The following is a 22957-nucleotide window of genomic DNA, read 5'->3' on the forward strand; positions in this document are numbered from 1 at the left end:
CCACAGTTCATTTTAATTTATATTTTTTAGATTTTATAACTGACGTATGCTTATGTGTGGTTAAAGAATCCTCAACTATTAAGTAATTATTATTATAATAGATCATTTTTAAATTAGCTATTTTCAATTAGATAGCAGTTGCTTACTCAGATCACAAAAAATCTTATTAAGTCCCTAAGTTACGTTATGAAAGTTTGTCGTCTACAGTGGGTGTCCTGGGATTGTACCCATCTAAAATTTTGACTCAAGTAGTATGTGTGTGGGGTAGGGACCACATAATGATTTTGATAGTTGTTTGATGCCGTTGAAGCTTGTTTGAGAAATGGTCCCACCTATCTTCACTTCATCTTTATCCATTAAGTCCTAGTACTTCTGGTTTTTAGCATTTAGTTGACCAGTGACCCTAGGAGTCTGGAGCCTGATTCTGAGGTCAGATAGACCTAAACTTAAATTCTGGCTCTAACTCTTGTTCATACATCCATAGACATGTTTCTTTATCTCCCTTAGTCTCAGTATTCTCAGGTAAAAAATAAAGATAAGAAAGACAACTATTTCATAGGGTTGCCAAGTGGATTAAATGGAATAACTAACTTGGCATTGTGTCTAGAACATACTAAGTATGTGATAATTGTTATGGTAATGGTATTCTAAGTCCTTTACTATTGCATGCTGCCAAATCTTTTCAATTTTATGAATTGCTTCCCATTCAAAATTACCATAATCCACTTGCTTTTTCCTGCCAAATCAAACTATTTATTTTCTCTAATACAGATGATAGGATTCAGGTATATTTTAGAAAGAAAGCAATTTAATTTTATTAATTTTCATAGAGACATGAAATTCTCAAGAATTGTTTATATTGTAGGAAGAGATGTATGTCTCAAATTGTTGTAGGTGTGAACAAGGAAATACATTGAAGTAAAGTCCTTAGACAAAATAGAGAAAACGTAAATTTGTGGCACAGTGCCATCAGGTTGATTGGCATTGATCTTCTTGGCTTCAGAACTAGAAGTTTAACCTTTATGTCATAGATTTTATTCCTTTTTCCTCTTCTTAAAGCATGCATTCTCAGAAAACTATGAACTCTTTGGAAGAGACAATGAGACCTGCAGTAGAGTAAGGGCTAGGCAAAAGATGAGGTGGGTTGGAGATTAGGAGAGTAGGACATGAGAGGCTGTGGTGGCAGATTTTTGTAATTATGGACAGATAAGGGACTGACTTTATTCTCAAGGTTAGAGAAATAAATACATTAATTCACTTACTGCTAGTTTTAGACATATAGGTAGATATGTGAGACAGGTAAGACCGGTAAGTAGATGTACAGGTAGACAGATAGGTAAGACAGATTGGTAATTATTAGAAAACAGTCTGTTCAGAAGAAATGCAAGTTATTTAAGATTGGTTTTGTTTTCTTTGCAGTGAAAAGCACTCTGGGAATTAGTCTTCCTTGTGGAATTTAAGTATAAAGAACATCCAAGTAGTGGCTGATTTTCTCATAAAGACAATTCAACTGGAAAGAAGGGAAATTAGCACTTCTCTGACTTCTACTTTTGGCAGTATACGGTTTAGAAGAAAGACTAATGGGGAGAAAAGGAGCTGGGTTACACTTTGCCACAGGTACTCATATCAGTACAACATACACTGCAGATGATGTGATGCATGCCCCAGGGACGGAATAAGGTGTCAGTCTTGCTTCTCAGATACATAGTGGAAATTTTGTCTATTCACAGATAGAATTTTCCATAGTATGGGCAAGAAATACTAAACACAATAAGGCATGAGTGCAATGGCACTTTCTGATTACGGAAAGATTTTACATCCATCGTTTCACTTAATCTTAAGAAATAATCCTTGAAAATAGAAGAGTGGATGATTTTACCTCTAAATTATGGAGTTGGAAAATGAGAATTTCAAAACTCATGTGGCTTCTTAATAGGATAATCAGGAAAAAACAGAGGTCTTTTCTGTGGTTCTATCGTCATATTAGTTTAATGAAAGACAATGAAACAAAGCAATGCTCAGATTTACTGAAGAATTCTATCAAACATTTCAAGAATTAATACCAGTCGGTACAAGATATTCAGAAAAAATGGAAAAGGAGGGAAAACTTCTGAAGAGTTCAATGAGACTGGTATTATTACTTTGCTATCACAACCAGACAAAGACAAAAGAGGAAGATAAACCATAAGCCAATATTACTTATGAATATTGATGCAGAATCCTTAACAAAAGACTAGTAAACTGAATGTAGCAGCATATATAAATGGTTATATACCATGACCAAGTAAAATTCATCCCAGGAATGCAAGGTTTGTTTAACTTTTGAAAATCAATCAATATAATACATCTTATTAATAGAATAAAAGACAAAAACCTATTATAATATTTATAAATGCAGAAAGAGCATTTGACAAGTTTCTTCATCCATTCATGATAAAATAAAAATCAGTAAATTAGCAACAGAAAGCCAACTTTCTCAACCTGCTAAAAGGTTAATGTAAAAACCCGCAGCTAGCATAGCAACTAATGGTGAAAGAGTGCCATGTTTCCCCCAAACGACAAGAACAAGACAAGCATATCTGCTCTTGTTTTTGTTCAACATTGTACTAGAAGATATAAGTGGAGAAATTATCTAAGAAAAAGATTTTAAAAGCAATTAAATTAGAAAAGAAGTATAACTATCTCTGTCTTCAGAAAGTTTGATCTCTATAGAAAAATTCTAAGGAATCTATACAAATATTATATCTAATAAACAACATTGCCAAGTTGTAAAATATAAGATCACCATATAAAAATCAATTGCATTTCTATACATTATCAATAAACAATCCAACAATAAAATTAGGAAAATAATTCTATTTATGATAGCATCAAAATAAATAAAATACTTCAGAAAAAAATATAACCAAAGACATAGAAGACTCGCACACAGAAAGAAATTAAGGATTTAAATAATTTTTGAAAGAAATTAAGGATTTAAATAATGGAAAGGCATCCACCTTCATAGATTGAAACACAATATTGCTAGATAGCAGTACTACCCAAAGTGATCTAAAAATTCAAGGTAATTCCTATCAGTATTTCAGCTTCTTTATTAAAAGAAATAGACAAATCAATCTAAATATTCATGCGTAAATCAAGGGACACAAAGAGTCAAAACACTCTTGATATGTGAAAGTATTAAACAAACAAACAAAAAAATTATTACAAAGCTACAGTAATCAGGACTATATAGTTCTAGCATAAAGATTGACATAAATACCAATGAAATAAAATCGAGGGTTCAGAAATAATGCTTACATTTATCATCTGTGGACTGTTTACAAAGGTACCATGATATTTCAATAGCAAAAGAATAGTCTCTTTTCAACACATAGTCCAAATATTGTTAGAACAGCTGCAGTTTTGCAACTACCTGCAAAAGATTGAGTTTGGACCTCCGCCTCACACCATGTAAACAGATTAACACAAAATGGATCTTGGACCTAAATGTAAGAACTAAAATAGTAAAACCCTTGGAGAAAACATGGTATTTTATTCCATTTATATGAAATAGCCAGAAAAGACAAATCTATGGAGTCAGGAAGTTGGTTAGCATTTTTTTTAAAGAGGATTCAAAGAAATGGAAAGATATTCTATGCTCCTGAATTGGAAGAATTAACATCATTAAAATGGCCACACTACCCATCTACAGATTCAATGCAATTCATTTCAAATTACCCATAGTTTTCACAGAACTAGAATGAACAAAAAAAATTCATATGAAACAATAAAAGTTCCAGAATTGCCAAAGCAATCCTGAGGAACAAAAACCAAGCAGGAGGCATAAATCTCCCAGACTTTAGACGGTACAAAAAAACTGTAGTAATCAAGACAGTATGGTACTGGTACAAAAGCAGACATACAGACCAATGGAGCAGAATAGAGTACCCAGAAATAAACCTAGACATATATGATCAATTAATCTTTGACAAATGAGGCAAGAATATAAAATGGGAAAAAGACAGTCTCTTCAGGAATTGGTGCTGGGAAAACTGGACAGCTGCATGTAAATCAGTGAAACAAGAACACACCCTCACACCATGCACAAAAAGTAAATCTATGCAGATGTCATGGAGCTGTATGTAAAAACTCCTAAAGATGTCACAAAAAAGCTATATGTAAATAAGTGAATTCATCAAATTGCAGTATACTAAATTAATATACATAACTCTTGCATTTCTAAACACTAACTATGAAATATCAGAAAGAAATTAATAAAACAATTCAATTTATTCCATTTATTCAAAAGATGTAAAATATCCAGATATAAATCTAACCAAGGTGGTAAAATACTTGAGCTCTAAAAATACAACATTATTGAAAGAAGTTGAAAGCACAACGAGTGGAAATATATAACACGCTCAGCATTGGAAGAATTCATATTTTAAAAAGAAACATGCTACCCAAAGCAGGCTACATATTCAATGTAATCCATGTCAAAATACAAAAGGCATTTTTCACAGGTGTAAAACTAAAACTAATAATTCTAAAATTTGTATACAACCAATAAAGACACTAAAGAGTCAAAATTTTCTTGAGAAAAAAAAAATCTATAGGTATCATGTTCCCTGATTTGAAACAATACTACAAAGCTATAGTCATCAAAATAATATGACACTTGCATAGAAACAGTTACATAGATTAATGGAACACTGGGATGTCCAGGAATAAACCCATGCTTATATCTTCAGTTAATTTATAACAAATGAAGCAAGAACATACAATGGGGAAAAGATAAAGATATCCTTTTATTTTAATTATTTTTATTTTTTCCATTATCATTGGTTTAGAGTATTCTGTCAGTTTTCTACTATACAGCAAAGAGACCCAGCCACACATATATATATAAACATTCTTTTTCTCATATTATCCTACATCATGTTCCAACTCAAGTGACTAGATATAGTTCCCTGTGCTATACAGCAGGCTCTCATTACTTGTTGATTCCAAATGCAATAGTTTGCATGTTAACCCCAGACTCCCAGTCATCCCACTCCCTCCCCTCCCTGCTTGGCAACCACAAGTCTGTCCTCCAAGTCCATGTATTTCTTTTCTGTGGAAAGGTTCATTTGTGCCATACATTAGATGCCAGATATAAGTGGTATCATATGGCATTTGTCTTTCTCTTTCTGACTTACTTCACTTAGTTTGAGATTCTCTAGTTCCATCCATGTTGCTGCAAATGAAATTATTTTGTTCTTTTTTATGGCTGAGTAGTATTCCATTGTGTATATATACCATATCTTCTTAATCCATTCATCTGTTGATGGACATTTAGGTTGTTTCCATGTCTTGGCTATTGTGAATAGTGCTGCAGTGAACATAAGGGCACATGTATCTTTTTCAAGGAAAGTTTTATCTGGATATATGCCCAAGAGTGGAATTGCTGGGTCATATGATAGTTCTATATTTAGTTTTCTGAGGTATTTCCATACTGTTTTCCATTGTGGTTATACCAATTTACATTCCCACCAACAGTGCAGGAGGGTACCCTTTTCTCCAAGCCCTCTGCACCATTTGTTATTTGTTGACTTGTTAATGATGGCCATTCTCACAGATGTGAGATGGTACCTCTTAGTTGTTTTGATTTACATTTCTCTAATAATTAGTGATGCTGAGCATTTTTTCATGTGTTTGTTGGCCATCTGTATATCTTCTTTGAAGAAATGTATACTCAAGTATTTTGCCCATTTTTCAATTAAGACATCCTTTTCAATAAATGGTGTTGGGAAGCAACTTTCATAATTTCTAGACAGATGATAGACACTTTTCATTAATTGTGATATTATGAATGTGTTTCCTAGGTTAGGGATTTTTCAGCTATTATGGCTTCAAATATATTCTCTTCCCCTTTCTCACTCTTCTCCTACTAGGACTCCTATAAATGTGAATGTTAGCTCATTTAGTGTTGTCTTAGAAGTCTCTTATTCAAGATTGCTTTGGCTATTTGTGATCTCTTGTGTATCCATATGAATTTAAATTTTTTTTCTAGTTCTATGAAAAATATGATTGGTGTTACATTGAATCTGTAAATGCCTTTGGTAATATAGTCATTTTGACAATATTGATTCTTCAAATTCAAGAGCATAGTATATCATTCCATTTGTTTGTGTCGTCTTTGAATTCTTTCATCAGCATCTTATAGTTTTCAGAGTACAGGTCTTTTGCCCCCTTAGGTAAGTTTATTCCAAAGTATTTTATTATTTTTGTTTCAGTACTAAATTGGGGTTGTTTCCTTGATTTCTCTTCCTGATCTTTTGTTGTTAGTGTATAAGAATGCAAGAGATTTCTGTGTATCAATCTTGTATATTGTAACTTTACCAAATTCATTGATTATCTATACTAGTTTCCTGTTAGTATATTTAGAATTTTCTATATAAAGTATCATGCCATTTACAAAGAAAGTAATCTTGAAAAAGAAAAATGGAACTGGAGGAATTAGGCTCCCAGACTTCAGACTATATTACAAAGATATCATCATCAAAACACTATGGTGCCAATAGAAAAACAGAAATATAGATCATTGGAACAGGATAGAAAGCCCAGATATCAATCCATGCACCTGTGGTCAACTAATCTCCGACAAAAGGAGCAAGAACCTACAGTAGAGGAAAGACAGTATCTTCAATAAGTGGTGCATGGAAAATTGGACAGTTACCTACTTAAAAAAAAAATTAGAACATTATCTAACACAATACACAAATACACTCAAAATGAATTAAAGACCTAAACATGAGGCCAGTTATCACAAAACTCCTGGAGGAAAACATAAGCAGAACACTCTCTGATGTAAATTGCAGCAGTATGTTTTTGGATCCACCACCTAGAGAAATGAAAATAAAAACAAAAAATAATCAAATGAACCCTAATTAAACTTAAATGCTTTTGCACAGCAAAGGAAATCATTTAAAAAAATGAAAAGACAACCCACAGATTAAGTGAAAATTTTTGCAAGTGAAGCAACCAACAGAGGACTAATCTTCAAATATGCAATCATCTCACACAGTTTTATATCAGAAGAATAAACAACCCAATGAAAAAATGGTCAGAAGATCTAAATGACATTTCTTCTAAGAAGAGATGGATAGTCAAAAAGCACTTTAAAAGGTGCTAAACATAACTAATTATTATAAAAAAGCAAATCAAAACTATAGTGAAGTATCACCTCACACCAGTCAAATGACTATTTTGAAAACTTCTACAAACAATAAATGTTAAAGAAGATGTGGAGAAAAGGGAACCCTCCTACAGTGTTTCTGGGAATGTAAATTAGTGCAACCACTATGGAGAATGGTATGGAGGTTCCTTTAAAAAAACTAAATATAGAACTACCATATGATCCAACAATCCCACTCCTGGGCATTTATCTGATGAAAACCATAATTTGAAAAACATACATGCCCCTCAAATTTCCTTGCAGTGCTATTTACAATAGCCAAGAAATGGAAACAACCTAAATGCCCATAAACAGAGAACACTGAGGTGCTGACTTTCTGCTGGGTGAAGATCCTGGGTTTTTGCTTGTCCACTAGTAGGTGAAGCCACGTCCTATGATTAGTTTCCAGCTACTGACAGGTAGAGCTGGGTCCTGGATTTTGGGATTCCAGAGCTTATTTCAGATGATTAGTGGTAGGGGACACCGATTCCTGACACAGTTGAGTATAAGGTCCAACATCTTCCAAAGCTTACAGTGGCCTTGTAGTGCACGGAGCCAGTGTTCAGCAGTCCCAGGGTTTTGTTTGGCTTGTTGTCTACAGACTGTGGGATCGTACGTTTCTTGCACCTAATGTCTGCCCCCTGTTGGATGAGGCTGGTCTGTAAGTTAGTATAGGCTTAATGGAGGGAAGAGCTAATGCCTGTCCACTGGTAAGTAGAACTGTGTCTTGACACTCTGGAGGGCAGGCCCATGTTGAGCAACATGTTTAAAGGAGTTGTGGCCTCAGGAAGTCTTTAGGAGCCTTTCTGATAGTTGGTGGGACTATGTCTCTTCTCAGTTAGTTTTTGACATCTCAGCACTGATGCCCATAGGCCTTTGGATGAGGTGAGATCTTAGAGTAATGAGCTAAGGTGGCAGAGCTTGAAGTGGAAATATTAATTAGAATGATAATTACTACAATTAGGTTGGGTGGGAAAGAATCATGCTGAATTTTTTTCACCAAGGTCCTAGGTGAAATGTAGCAATATATATAGACCAAGTGTGTGATGGAGATGGCTGCAAGTGATCTTTTACCAGAACCTTGTGTGTTAGTCAAGTTTAATAATGCTGGATGCTTAAACAGTCTTCAAATCTAAATCCATTAACTATGTAAAAATTTTTCTTGCTCACTTAACAAATTTAGGACAGTTATGTATCTGCTGAGTAGCCCTGCTGCAAAAGAGACTTGAAAACCTAAGTTTCTTCTTCTGATTTCAGCATATTTCACATGTGGTCTTCATGGTTGCAGAGAAAAGAGTAGAGAGAGGACTAGAGAATCACATGGGTTAGGTTTGCATTCCAGTGAACATAAAATAACTCAGTTACATGGCCTTGACCTGGCCTGAATGTGGTCATTTCCCTTTTGCTCTCTGTTGTAATCACACTGGACCTTCTTAAGTACCCCAAATGTGCTATGCTCTTCTTTCTCTCTGAGGCTTTGAACTCCCCTTCTCTCATCTTGGAATACTTTCCTTACCATATTCCAATAATTCCTATGTTTTCACTATCACAGGCAACCTCCAAGGCATGTTTTTTCAGTTGAATGCTATTATCTTGACAAGGAATTATTATGCTTTGTTCATGTTCACAGAGATATTTACAAAGACAGATTTTGATGGTGTGTTGTCTGAGACATTTTGCTGATGCAAAGTCAGCATTCATTGTGATGTTTAAGTTATTATAGCATTTTGTATGGTTTGTGAATTTTTTTTCTTAACTGACAGAACATAAATAATTTCAGTAGCAATATATATAGACATTTAAGTTGTACGAGTTTTTCACGTACTGAAAATCATCCATACCCCATGTCTATGTAATATAGCTTCATAAAATGTATTATCACCATAGTTTTTTCAACATAATTATGTTAATATCATTTCCTATTTGTAATTTCTCTCTGGCACTTCACCAAATCATCATCTTTGTCATAATGCTTAATAAGAACATTAACAATAATTGATAGAATTGTTGAGTGAATGCATATGTGGATACCAGACTAGATTTTTTTATATATATTATCTCATTTAAACTTTTCCCTCATGCTATTATATTAAATTTGCTTTTATTCAATATTACAAATGAAGTTGCTAGAGCACTGAGAGGCCATGTTATCTGCCTACATTTACTCAGCCACCTTTCACCTTATTTCAGTGGTAAAATGAGGCTTTAAACTCAGATTATTTTTAGTTACAAAGCTCTCATTCCTTTCATCACTTCACACTATGTATGGAAAAAACACCAAGTCGAGCCATTCAATGCTCCCTAACTTAACTGCGTGCTCTCTGGCAACTCACTCAACCTTCCCTGGTCTTAGCTTCTTTAATTACAGTAGCCTTGATTGTGTGTACCTTACAATGTCAGGAATACAAATGTAGCAATATATGTGGAAAAATTTTGTAAATTCTACATGCTGTGCAAATTTAAGGGGTATTGAAATATATTATTGGGTCACAAATAGGATTTATTTGTCAAGAAGACTTTTGGAAAACATTACTGGTATATACCTAGAAATTCAAATTCCCAAATTGGATAACAAAATAAACCTAATCCCCCTCATAAAATGCAATAGTATGCCAATGAAAAAAATGTATGGGACCACTCTACATCTTTTTTCATTTGGTGAACTTGTTCATATCCTAGCTCTGAGACATCACTGAACTTTGCATTTCATTCTTTCCTTTATTCAAAATGTTCTTTCTGACAATAAACGTTCTATAATGTGGCTGTGTTTATTGAGATGGCTCAATCCTTGCCCTTTACTAACTTACCTTGTGATCCCATGCAATTTGTCTTTCCTCCCCATGACTCATTGAAAATCTTCATTTACACTTACGAGATTGGAAGATTGGACAAGATGGTATTTGAGATAGTAGTTTCTAAGTCTTGCCAGTTTTCCATATCACATGTAGTCTTTCTAAAAAAATCAGTTTCTGAATCCAATAACAGGGTTCTGATTCAGGAAATTTGAGGTAAGTTCAGAATAGCCGTGAGTCGTTAAGTTACTGAAGGCTAATTTGTGCCATACATTAAACTCAACATGTTATACAGGCCTGTATGCATTTATTTCATTACAACTGTTTGAGATAAATACTATTATTATTTACATTATGATCCATTCTAAGTTTTTAACCACCTGCTCATTATAATCTCTTATTGCTTGTCTTTATAATTGTATACTTACTTATAAATATGTAGCTGCTCTATATTCTGAACCTAAAAATCCCATACTTTTTTGTCATCTAATTCTTGTGTTCATTGTTTGCTTTTGTCCATTGCTTGAGTTTAATCATATTGAGAGTCTTAAAAACCTATGTTGGGGAAGTTTCAAATTCCAGAGACAGAGAACCACTCTAGTCTTCTCTGAGGGGGAACTTCAGATCAAGAATCTCTGACTAGACTCTGTAACCTTACACATGTCCCAGGTCTCCAAATCCCAATAGCAGTGTTTTCTCCACATGGCTCTCAGGGCAGCCATGCTTCTCTCTGCCTTTCTCAGGAATCCGATCATAATTTTCCTTTTTCTTTGTTTGCTTTGTTTTGATTTGGTTGTTCCTTTTCCTGTTGTGTGTTCCTTTTTCTGGGGTGTGCTTGGAAATCTCTTAAGGGATGGCTCAAAAATACATGTGTTTGTTTAAATCAGGGTCTGTTTGTTGTATAGCAAGAGGGTTCTTCAGAACTTCATAGCTTTTCAATTCTTTTTTAGAAATGTATATGTTTCCTCTGTTAGAATATAAGCTCCATGAAGGCAGAGACCATAACCATCTTAAACTCAACTTTATCTTTAGTACTGAGTAAAATTCCTACACATAATAGTTTCTTTCTTTTTTTTTCTTTTTTTTTGCCTTTTCTAGGGCCACTCCCATGGCATGTGGAGGTTCCCAGGCTAGGGGTCTAATCGGAGCTGTAGCCGCCAGCCTACACCAGAGCCACAGCAATGCGGCATCCAAACCGCGTCTGCGACCTACACCACAGCTCATGGCAATGCTGGATCCTTAACCCACTGAGCAAGGCCAGAGATCGAACCCGAAACCTCATAGTTCCTAGTCGGATTCGTTAACCACTGTGCCACAATGGGAATTCCTACACATAATAGTTTCTTAAACTTTCTATATGATATTGTTAAAAGAAAAAAAAATCTGTGACCCAAATATTAAATCAACTCTTATGCACAAAAAGATGAAAAAATAATATCTTAACCAAATTATAGATGAAATTTTGGAGCCACAAATTTTAATTCAGTGATGTGTTGTCCAGTACATTAGCTGTCAGCCACAAGCAGCTCTGTGTATTTTAATGAAAATCACATAAAGTTTACAATTTAGTTCTTCAGTCACACTCACTATGTTTTCTGTCATTATAGAAAGATCTATTGAAAGTTTTCAGTTCTCTATATAAAAACTAGATTCTGCAGCTCTCCATATTTCTTTGTCTCTCGGCTAAACACCTACCCTATTATTCCATTAGAAAGTCCCTTCTGTGTTCTGATATCCTTAATTCTGCTTATCCAGTAGCCAGAATTCTTGATACATAGTTGTTTTGCCCATCTGGGCCTAAGCACGAACTCTAATCATTTCTTTTAAATATTTAATGTAATCCCATCAAAATGCAAAAACTCTATTTTCATAACTAAGCAGTATATCAAGTGTCCACTTCCAATCTCCCATCCTCCTCTTGATTAGGTGTGGGAGAATCATTAATGTGAATGTACACTCGACACATACATATAGATAATTGGATAATTAGAAGTTAGTTGGATTTTTTAAAGGCCTTATCTGAATATTCTCATGTTTGGAATATTCTCATGCCCACTGTAGCACAACGGGATTGGCAGTATCTTGGGAGCACTGTTTCAATTGCAGATTCAATCCCTAGCCTGCCAGCTGTGGCTCTAGGTTGCAACTGCAGCTCAGGTCTGATCCCTAGACCAGAAACTCCATATGCTCCAGGGCACCAAAAAAGAAAAAAAAGAATATTCTCATGCAAAATTGGCTGGGTCAGAAAGTCCAATATTTTTTTACACATCCAAATGGTTCTCAATTACTAGGAGGAGGCCTCACTCAACCTTATAATAATAATGTGTTAATGCTTTGTGCAGAATCATTTCTGTAATATTTCTTTGAGGAGTAAAACATTTCCTGTGTAGGTCCAAATTATTATAGATTTTTGAAGTGTAATTTTTTAAATTGGATATATTGAAATATAACCAACATCCTCCATGGATGTGTGAATCATTGTGGTGACAAAGGCACCCCAGAGTATATTCCTTTAATTTTTATGATTAATCATTGTGTATATGATAAAAAATGAAATCATTTGCGCTCTTTGGGAAGAAAGACAGTCTTTGTAGGTAAGGCATTAAAAACTGCATATCCATTTAATATACCCACATAGTCTGAAATTTACTGCTTCTTAATACAAAGTAAATGAAGAATCTAAGAATAAAATATTTGGAAATTTGGCACAATTGAATGACAAAAAATGTGCTGATTGGCTTCTTTCAACTATAAAGTATAAACTTCTTTCTTTTAAATATTGAATCTTTCCATGATTTAAAAAGATAAGTGTCATTGAATCTTGGAATATTAAACCAACATAGTCATGTGCTTTACTGGCTTAACTATCAAAACAGAATTCAATTCATTTTTAAAATGAATTTCTCAAGTGTAAATAATAACAATGAAACTAAGTACAAACACGGAAAATATAACGAGCACAGAAAGATAACATGTTTGAAGGGTGATGGGTTTTTTTTGCTGATTTCATCAATAAACAATATGAATTTTATAGTACCTCATCTTAACAATGGCAATATTTCAATCCATAGAGTAAATATACCATAATTAACCTCAGATGTTAATAGCCCTCCAGATACATACACATTTTACTGTTGAATTTACTGTTCAATTTAATAAAAAAGGAAATATGTTCTGCCTAAATTTCTGCAAATTGAAAGTGCTTAGCATAGTACTGGTAGGCGATAGATATTAAATAAATATTTTTGAAACAGATGTATTAATAAATGAATATTTTATATTTATTTTGAATTATATTTAGTGTACTTGACTTAAGAATTTTCAAATTAGGAGTTCCCATCATGCTCAGCAGAAACAAATCTTACTAGCATCCAGGAGGACACAGGTTCGATCCCTGGCCTCCTTCAACAGGTTACGGATCTGGTGTTGCTGTGAGCTGTGGTGTAGGTCACAGATGCAACTCGGATCCCACATTTCTGTGGCTGTGGCATTGACTAGCAGCTACAGCTCTCATTTGACCCCTAGCCTGGGGACCTCCATATGCCGTGGTTCTAGCACTAAAAAAAAATAAAATAAAAAAGATTTTCAAATTATTTAATGAAGAATATTTAATGAAGACAATGTCAGAGAAAATGAAAGCATTTTCAAAAATTTTCAAAAACTGCTGAATCAATGCAGCTATTAGGTTGAAATTTTAAAAAAATCAGAAGTCCTCTGGGGGAAATAGGTAAGCACCTTATTTTTTTGATAAATATATTCTAAGAATCAAAACACAAACAGTAATTGAATGGTACAAATAAATAAACAAGCAAGAAAAACAAAAACTCTCGCAATTTATTAACTGATAAATGTTTCACTTGGCTTAATTTCCTCCAAATTCATCCAGTGTGTTGTCTGTATCAGTGAAATATTTTTTTAAAATTACTGCTCAGTAACTCACATTTGGTTTAACTATTTACTATTGAAATACATCTGAATTGTTTCCAATCTTGACTACTATTCCTGTGTCTGATGGTTCTTTTTTTATTTGGTTTTATTCAATGTAGTCAGAGAATATATTCTATATAATTTCAATTTTAAAAACTTGTGGTGTTTTTTCATAGCCTAGGATATAGTCTGTCTTTGTGTATGTTCCATGGGCTCTTTGAAAAACATTTATTCTGCTATTGTCTGATGAGAATATCATCATTGTTCTCTCTGGCTCTTTCAATGTATTTCCTATGAATTCAGTTTTCAGAAGTTTAATTATGCTTGTGTCTTAAAGTGGGTTTCTCTGGGTTTATGCTACTGGAGATTCACATAGCTTATTGATTCTTTGAGTTTACATTTTCAATCAAATTTGAGACATTTTCAGCCATTGTATCTTCAAAAGCTTCTAGGACTCTCTCTGTTGGATTTTTTGTTATTGTCCTACAGGTCCCTGAAGTGCTATTTAATATTTTTTCAGTCTATTTTCTTTGTTCAGATTGAGTAACTTCTACTGAACTAACCTCCCTGATTCATAACCTCACATATATGTATAGTCTGTCATATCTACTGTTTTTGAGCCCACTCCCATTTATTATGCTTACCACTTTATGAAATTTGATAGGTTTGAAGACAGTTTATTTTCATTACACATTATGCTATTTTATTAAAACTTTAATATAATTTGGGATGCAATAAAAGCTGAGATATATTTCAATTTAATGCAATTTTTCACAAATCTGTTTTCTCTACATAAAATACATAGTTCCTATAATTGTATGTATTGCTAAATTAATAAATGCAGATCATGGTGAATTTCAGAATTTATAATTGTAATAAAGCAAAAACAATTCAAGAAAAATAATTTGTGTTATTTTCCAAATAAATTAAAACTTAATTTATGCCAGAGACACAAAAGTTCCAGTTGAATTTGCCCCAATTAGTAAATAAGGAAAAAAATCACTGATGAAAATATTAAAATATGAAGTTATTTACTGTGTATATTGGGGGCTTCTCTTTGATGATTTTTTTATCTGTCCTGTAAGAGGTAAGCAATTACTTTATTCTCTCAGATCCTACTGATTCAGAGATTTCAAAAAAAATCAACTAATGGCCACATAAAAATCAAGAATATATTTATGTTTTGTATGTTTGAAATGGAATATAACAGTCCACTCAGATTCTTTCTAAGTTAAAAAACCACTCTTATTTATTACATATAACAAATAATATATTTTATTTAAGCCTATATATATATATACAGATTTCATATTTAAAATAGACAGAAGCAAAGGCAGAAATGAAAAAGATCCGTGGGTGATGGGAAATGTGGAGATTAATACATAGAAAAAAAGAGAGAAATAAAAAGAAAAAGATGAGGAAAATGAAGGAATTCATTTATGAGAAAGAAAGACAGTCAAGCAAGAGAGATAAAGAACGAATGAAGATAGGATGAAAAAAAAAATTAGTCCAAAGAACAATTGGAGAAAAAGGAGAAGAAGGTAAGATGTAGGAGAAAAAAAAATAATTGGAAGGAAATTTGAAAAGAAAGAGAGAGACCAGATGGAGGTCTCTACGTATGAGGATTAGAGGTTTGCTTTTACCTTAAATCTTAAGAAAAATATTACTATACTTATTTTTGGACTATGAGAATGTACATTATGTGTATCTTCCTTAATATACCTTTAGTATTCTAACAAATATATATTATAAACAAACCCCTCCCCAAAAAGTATATCAGACATATATGAAAAATCTGGAAATACTTTTCAGGACAATTATTTTCTTTATATTCAAAGATAGCCTGCAGTCTTTTGAGAGCCCACCTTGGATGGGGAATTGAAGGGTCTTTTTTTTTTTCTTCTTTAAGTGCAGCACATGAGGCATATGAAAGTTCCCAGGGGTCGAATCAGAGCTATAGCTGCTGGCCTACACCACAGCTGCAGCACACCAAATCCAAGTCTCATCCACAACCTGCACTGCGGCTTGGGGCAATGATTATTAACCCACTGAGTGAGGCCAAGGAACTCCAGGGTCTTCTTCTTTATGTTCTCTAGGCTATATAAATTTGGCTCTCCCTTTCATACTGCAATATGTTCAAGAAGGGAAACCTTTTTTATCTTTTTATGCTCATCACCCAGAGGAGTACTAGTAAATATAAAGTACTCAATACACACTTCAATGAATAAATGAGAGTATTATGTATAAAATGATGAAATACTAAACACTAGCAGAACTTATATTAAAAAGTGAATATTTCATTTCATAAAAATTATAATATCAAGCAAGGATTCAATTTTATTTCCTCGTATAGACTAGATCTAGGTAAATAGTACAGGGGGAACAAATAAAACATTTTCAGGCTTAAAAGTCAAAACCTCTGTAGTTTTACCTCATATTTGTTCTGTTTCCAATTTCCAACTTGCCTAACTACTTCATTGTATGAGGAACAAAAGAAAACAAATTTATTGAGCACATTCCATTTAGTAGGGGAAAGTGACCTGTATAAAACTGATGCACAATCTCAGCAGATCAACTTGTAGGCTATTCTTTCCAGGTAATTGCAACTAGCTTCCTCTCCACATATGCTGAAGTACCTTATCCTAACCCAAATAACTATATTTGGATAAACATATCTTAAGTCTACCTTCCTTTCCTTCTATGCTCAGCCCCTCTGAGTGTTCCTTAGGGCACCAAGGTAACATAAGCCCGTGTTCACAAAGTTTTTCATTAAACGATTCTCCAAATTTTCCATTCAAAGAGCACAGAAAGGAGGGAATCAATTTAAATTACTATATTTTCAGATTATATATCTCATTAACTGAATTCTTTTAATACTATACCTATTTGGGAAGCTATTTTTGGCTTATACTGAACATGCTAGTTGATTGATAGCTATTTTCTGGCAACATTGGCTTAATAATCTCTCATTTAAATTTTTATTTTTAAGACTAAATGAATTGCCAACTAATCTAGTCAGTGAAAAAACTGCTGTATTTTCACAGGTCTACAACTGGTGGAAAAATGACTTACATAAAGCTAAACAGTTAATTCGATTAATTTAAATTTTTGGACTTACTCTCTGAGTATTATTTTAATGACAATTAAATGCAGTTTTTTGACAGATTGGATCCATGCTAATTCTGTTATTACCAGGCAGGTCAAATGTGTTTTAACTGGTTCATGAACCAGTTTCATGATGTACCTGGGTGCAATTTCATCTTGAATAAAAATGCTTTCCCATTTCATTTCTCATTGATCAGTTCGATCATTACTTTTAAGAAAACAGCTAAATGAGAAACAATTAGTAACATTGTCTGTTAATCACATTTAAATTTGCTTATATGAATGCAGAAAGTCAGTAGAGGTAATAAAACATTTCTTGTTATTCTTCTTCATCAGATACTAATTAATATTTGTGAACCTACTATGCAAAGAGTGCTGATCAAAATTCCATGTTAATTTTGCAGGTGATGGAAGTGAAAGGACAAATGATCCATGTCCCAGAATCAAATTCCATTTTGTTCTTGGGTTCTCCATGTGTGGACAAGTTGGATGAACTTATGGGACGAGGACTGCATCTCTCGGACATCCCTATCCATGATGCGACCCGAGATGTCATTTTGGTTGGCGAGCAAGCAAAGGCCCAGGATGGCTTGAAGAAGAGAATGGATAAATTAAAAGCAACTTTGGAAAGAACTCACCAGGCCCTAGAAGAAGAGAAAAAAAAGACAGTGGATCTTCTATATTCTATTTTCCCTGGTGATGTAGCCCAGCAGTTGTGGCAAGGCCAGCAAGTGCAGGCCAGAAAGTTTGATGATGTCACCATGCTCTTTTCAGACATTGTTGGCTTCACAGCCATATGTGCCCAGTGTACCCCCATGCAGGTGATCAGCATGCTGAATGAACTGTACACAAGATTTGACCACCAATGTGGATTTTTGGATATTTATAAGGTAATGAGGTTTAGTTACTTCTATATAAATAATTTTATGTCATCTTAATTAAATTAAAAGGATAGTTTTCTTTTTCTGTTTAAACTTGACAGTAAATTATGGTCATCTCAATTCAGAAACATTTATACAGAATACAAGAATTTCTGCTTTATGAGTAAATTTTCATTATGAGCTGATTTATACTATTGACATAGGTAACTGTGAACTATGATATTGCTTAGTAAAGAAAAATTCTGTAGAGCTAGTCCTCTAAATTTATTATGACTGAAATAAACTTGCTGAAATTTAGGCAACTTTTCACTGCATAATTAGTTTTTTAAAAAGAGTAGGATTCCAACATAAAGTAAAAACTACACTGGCAGTTAAAAAAGCAGCAACTGTTTCGGAGTTCCCATTGTGGTGCATCAGAAACGAATCCAACTGGTATCCATGAGCATGTGGTTTTGATCCCTGGCCTCGCTCAGTGTGTCGGGGTATCAGCCTTGCAGTGAGAGGCTCAGATCCCGCGTTTCTGTGGCTATGGCGTAGGCTGGCAGCTATAGCTCCGATTCAACCCCTATCCTGGGAATCTACAAATGCTGCAGGTGTGGTCTCAAGGGAATCTACAAATGCTGCAGGTGTGGTCTCAAAAAGGTTAGTGAGTATGTTGCACTTCATTGTCAATTAAGTGAGTGTTGCAGTTCGTTGTCAAGCAAGTGAGGTCCCTCTAATTCTGAAAGAATACATATAACTATTGTAGCAATACTTTTTAGTGGAAGCACCATAAATATCCAGACTACAAATTGGAAGAGTTTGAAAGTGTATACAAATGATCATTTGTTAGTCTGATTTGGTGAACTCCTTATTATTACATTTATTGCAACATTTTGAGTGATTCAGTTTCATATCTACCTAATAAATAACTCAATAACTTAACAAAGAATTCCATAAAGATTGTGTAATGGTCAAGGCACACAACTTTTTTTATATGAAGGATAGCAATTACTTTTAATATAAATAAGCAGTAGTGAACCTTAGATTTTTATTTTCTTTACTAATCCATCTAGGTTTTTACTTCTTTCCATAATATGATCTGCATATAAGCATATTCAGAAAGAACCTGTTTAACATTTTAGTTTCGTATTATGATCTGGAGGGTGTTTAATTTATTAATATGTATCTCCTTAAGAGAAAGATGTTCGCTAGTTCCATTATGTATGATATACAGCCAATGGTAAATATTTTAGAAAACCTCCTCTGAGGGGTAAACATACAGTGTGATATATGAGGGATTTGCTTTGTTGTACAAAATAAGAGTTTTTGTAAATTATCTTTAAGTTCCTTATAATTTATTGTTAGTTAATTTATGATATAGATAGCCAAATATATGATCCTAAACCAGAGAGACACTCTCATTCCCAGAAGAGAAAGCAGATTGTCTTGAATTTGCCAGCATTTTCTTTCACTATTGCACCAATCTCTGCAACAAAAGTGTTGTTTTCTGTGTTACTGTCCTCCAGCTAAAGTACTCAATTTTTTTTCTTTCTTTTTTTTTTTTTTTTTTTGGCCCTAAGTCGGTCCAACTAAGTGAGCATGAAAAAGATTCTCTTCTGGCAAACATAGAAATCTCTGACTTAATAAAAGGGTCAGTTAAGTTTTGAGAAAAGAAGAGATATAATATCTTCTGAGGGTACCAAAGCAATTTTAGGGTTTAAGAATATAATTAAATTTCACTGACATCAAGCTTCCTTCCCTGAAGACAAGATAGGACACCTCACAGAAAAAGAAAATCTATAGGAATATACTGTAAGATCCTCAAATTTTCATATTTTCTTTAACTAGACAGTGTCTTAGTTATAAATTATTATCAGCAAGTTTTAAATTACAGAATGACTCTACTCTTTCTCAGATACTCAAGACTGTACATTCCATCTTTTGTAAATTTATATTAAAAAGCAATCAAAATAATTTTGAATCACAAATATTTCTTATGAAATTATAGCAATAAATTACAAAGAAATGCAATTCCAGAGCCACATTTATTATTTTAAAAATTTAAATGAAATATTCTTGAAATTCTATAGTGCTTTATAATTTTCTAAAATTTCAAACATATGATTTCAAATAATTCCATAAAGATCTTCTTTTTTAAACTTCTGCCTCTATATTGCCATTTGCTCCTTCATTCTCCCCACTGATAACCACTAATTTATTTTCTATGTCTGTGAGTCAGCTTCCTTTTTGTTTTATTTAGTATTTTGTTGTGTTCTTTATAGTTCACGTATAAGTGTTATCATAAAGCATTTGCTTTTCTCTATCTGAATTATTTCCCTTAGACTAAAGCCCTCTAGCTCCATGTTGCTGAAAATGGCAAGATTTCATTCTTTTTTATTGCTGAATAGCATTCTCTTGTCTATATATACCACATCTTCTTTTTTTCATTCATCTGTTGATTGACACTTAAATTGCTTCCATATCTTGGTAATTTTAAGTAACACTGCTATGAACATTGTGGCACATGAATCTTTTCAAATTAGTCTTTTTGTTTCTTTCAAATATATATCTAGTTGTAGAATTTTGGGGTCATATGGTAGTTCTATTTTTAGTTTTTTTAAGAAACCTCTATTTTTTTCCACACTGACTGTACCAATTTACATTCTTACCAACCATGTAGGAGAATTCCCTTATCTCCACATCTTTACCAGCATTTTTTATTTGTGTTCTTTTTGATGATAGACATTCTGACAGCCATGAGGTGATATCTTATTGTATTTAGATTTGCATTTCCCTAATGATTTGTGATACTGAGCATCTTTTCATGTGCCTTTTTGTCACGTGCATTTCATCTTTGGAAAAATGTCTATTCAGTTCTTCTGCCTGTTTTATAATCATGTTTTTTTTTTTAATGCTGGGCCTTATGAGGTATTTATATTTATTGGATATTAACCCTGTATTGGTCATATCACTTGCATATATGTTCTCCCATTCAATAGATGGGCATAGAGGAGCATACTTTAACATGTATATGACAAACCCACTACCTGTGAAAAGGTGAAACATTCCCTCTAAAATCAGGAACAATACAAATGTGTCCACTCTCGCCACTTTTATTCAATATAGTTTCAGAAGTCCTAGCCACAGAATTCATAGATGAAAAAGAAATAAAAGAATCCAAATTGGAAAGGAAAAAGTAAAACTGTCACTGTTTGCAGATGACATGATTCTATACATAGAAAATCCTAAAGATGCCACCAGAAAGCTACTAGAAATGAGGTCCTGCTGTATAACACATGGAACTATATTCAGTCACTTGTGATGAAACATGATGGAAGATAATATGAGAAAAAAGAAGATATGTATGGCTGGGTCACTTTGCTGTACAGCAGAAATTGACCAAACATTGTAAATCAACTATAATAATTTTTTTAAAAATACCCCAAAATAATAAAAATAAAACAGGATCTAACTCAAAAAATAAAAGAATACAAAGTTAATATACAGAAATTGCTACATGTCAGAAAGGGAAATGAAGTAAACAATCATATTTACCATGGCACTGAAAAGAGTAAAATACCTAGGAATAAAACTACTTAACAAAGTAAAGGACATATACTCTGAAAATATAATATGCTGATGAAAGAAACTGAAGATGATACAAACAGATGGAAAAGTATACTGTGTTCTTGGATTGAGGAATCAAGATTGTTAAAATGACTATGCTATCTAAGGCAATATACAGATTCAATGCAACCTCTATCAAAATACCAATGACATTTTTCAAAGAACTAGAACAAATAATTTTTTAAATGATATGGAAACACAAAAGACCCCAAATATCCAAAATCTTGAGAAAGAATTATAAAGTTGAAGGAATCAGGCTTCCTGAATTCAGACTGTACTACAAAGCTACAGTAGTCAAAACAGTATGGTTATGGCACAAAACCAGACACATACTTAAATAGAACAGAACAGAGAGCCTAGAAGTTTCTGTCATGGCTGAGCAGTAAGGAACCCAGCTAATATCCATGACAACACGTGTTCAATCCCTGGCCTCCCTCAGTGGGTTATATATATATAATATGCTGATGAAAGAAACTGAAAATGACACAAGGAGATGGAAAAATTTACTGTGTTCTTGGAATGGGAATTAAGATTGTTAAAATGACTAAGGCACTATAGAGATTCATTGTAACCCATGCTAGAGCAGTGACGTGGGCAACACCAGTTCCTTAACCCATTGTGCAACAAAGGATCTTTATTTGCCTCATTTTATATTTTTGTCTTTGGTAAGTCCATTAGTTTGAAATAAAGGAGAAGTAAAGAGGAAGATGAATCTTTTCCCATGCTTCTCTTATTGTACTCATCTGAGACTGTAAATTCCCAGTGCTATCTTAAATACACTTCTTAGAGCTCTCATCCTTTTAACTTTAACCACTTTCTTCACTTTCTTCCAGTTAGTTCCATAACCTATAATGTTGATACTAAATGTATCTACCTCATAGTTATATCATGAGCATTTAATGAACTGAAATGTGCAAAGTGCTTAGCCTAGCACCTGATATGTAGTAGTAGATGTACACATAAGTTGCGATTATTATTTCTGAGTCAGGTACATTTGGACATATGGACTGGGTATGTATTTTGTTATAATTTTGTATGTTTTGTACGTACATAACTAAAATGCATGCAGTGCTTACTAGAAAATAATAAAAACATGATTTCATTTAATCATTAATTTAATTTAATCCCCCATGACTAATATTTGTACTTGTTATGTCATCTCCATATTCAGATAAAAAAAAAAACGAATTTCAGAAAAGCTAAATAATGTAGATAATAAATCAGAATTTGAACTGACTAAAGTTTGACTCTAAAACCTACAATTTTTCCACAACGCTAGACTGTGGCTGAGACAAAGATTAAATAGTAAAAACCAAAAGTTGAAACGGTTTTAAGATTACTTTATGTGATCAATAAGTATGGTTTTAATGTCAAGTGATGAGGAAACACTATGTCAGACTTAGGCAATTCCACCCCCATCTTTTCAGTTACAAATTGTTCAGAGT

At 33.3% G+C, this 22957-nt stretch overlaps 1 protein-coding gene across 1 annotated transcript in view; it reads left to right on the forward strand.

Annotated features, from left to right (window-relative positions):
- Positions 1-22957, forward strand: part of GUCY1A2 (guanylate cyclase 1 soluble subunit alpha 2) — a 398753-nt gene that overhangs the window by 195776 nt on the left and 180020 nt on the right. Inside the window, exon 5 of the mRNA XM_047752790.1 lies at positions 17427-17912. Coding sequence (XP_047608746.1) covers positions 17427-17912 — 486 coding nt within the window. The remainder of the gene's footprint in view (positions 1-17426; positions 17913-22957) is intronic.

Source organism: Phacochoerus africanus, chromosome 11, assembly GCF_016906955.1.
Source record: "Phacochoerus africanus isolate WHEZ1 chromosome 11, ROS_Pafr_v1, whole genome shotgun sequence".
Lineage (NCBI taxonomy): Eukaryota > Metazoa > Chordata > Mammalia > Artiodactyla > Suidae > Phacochoerus > Phacochoerus africanus.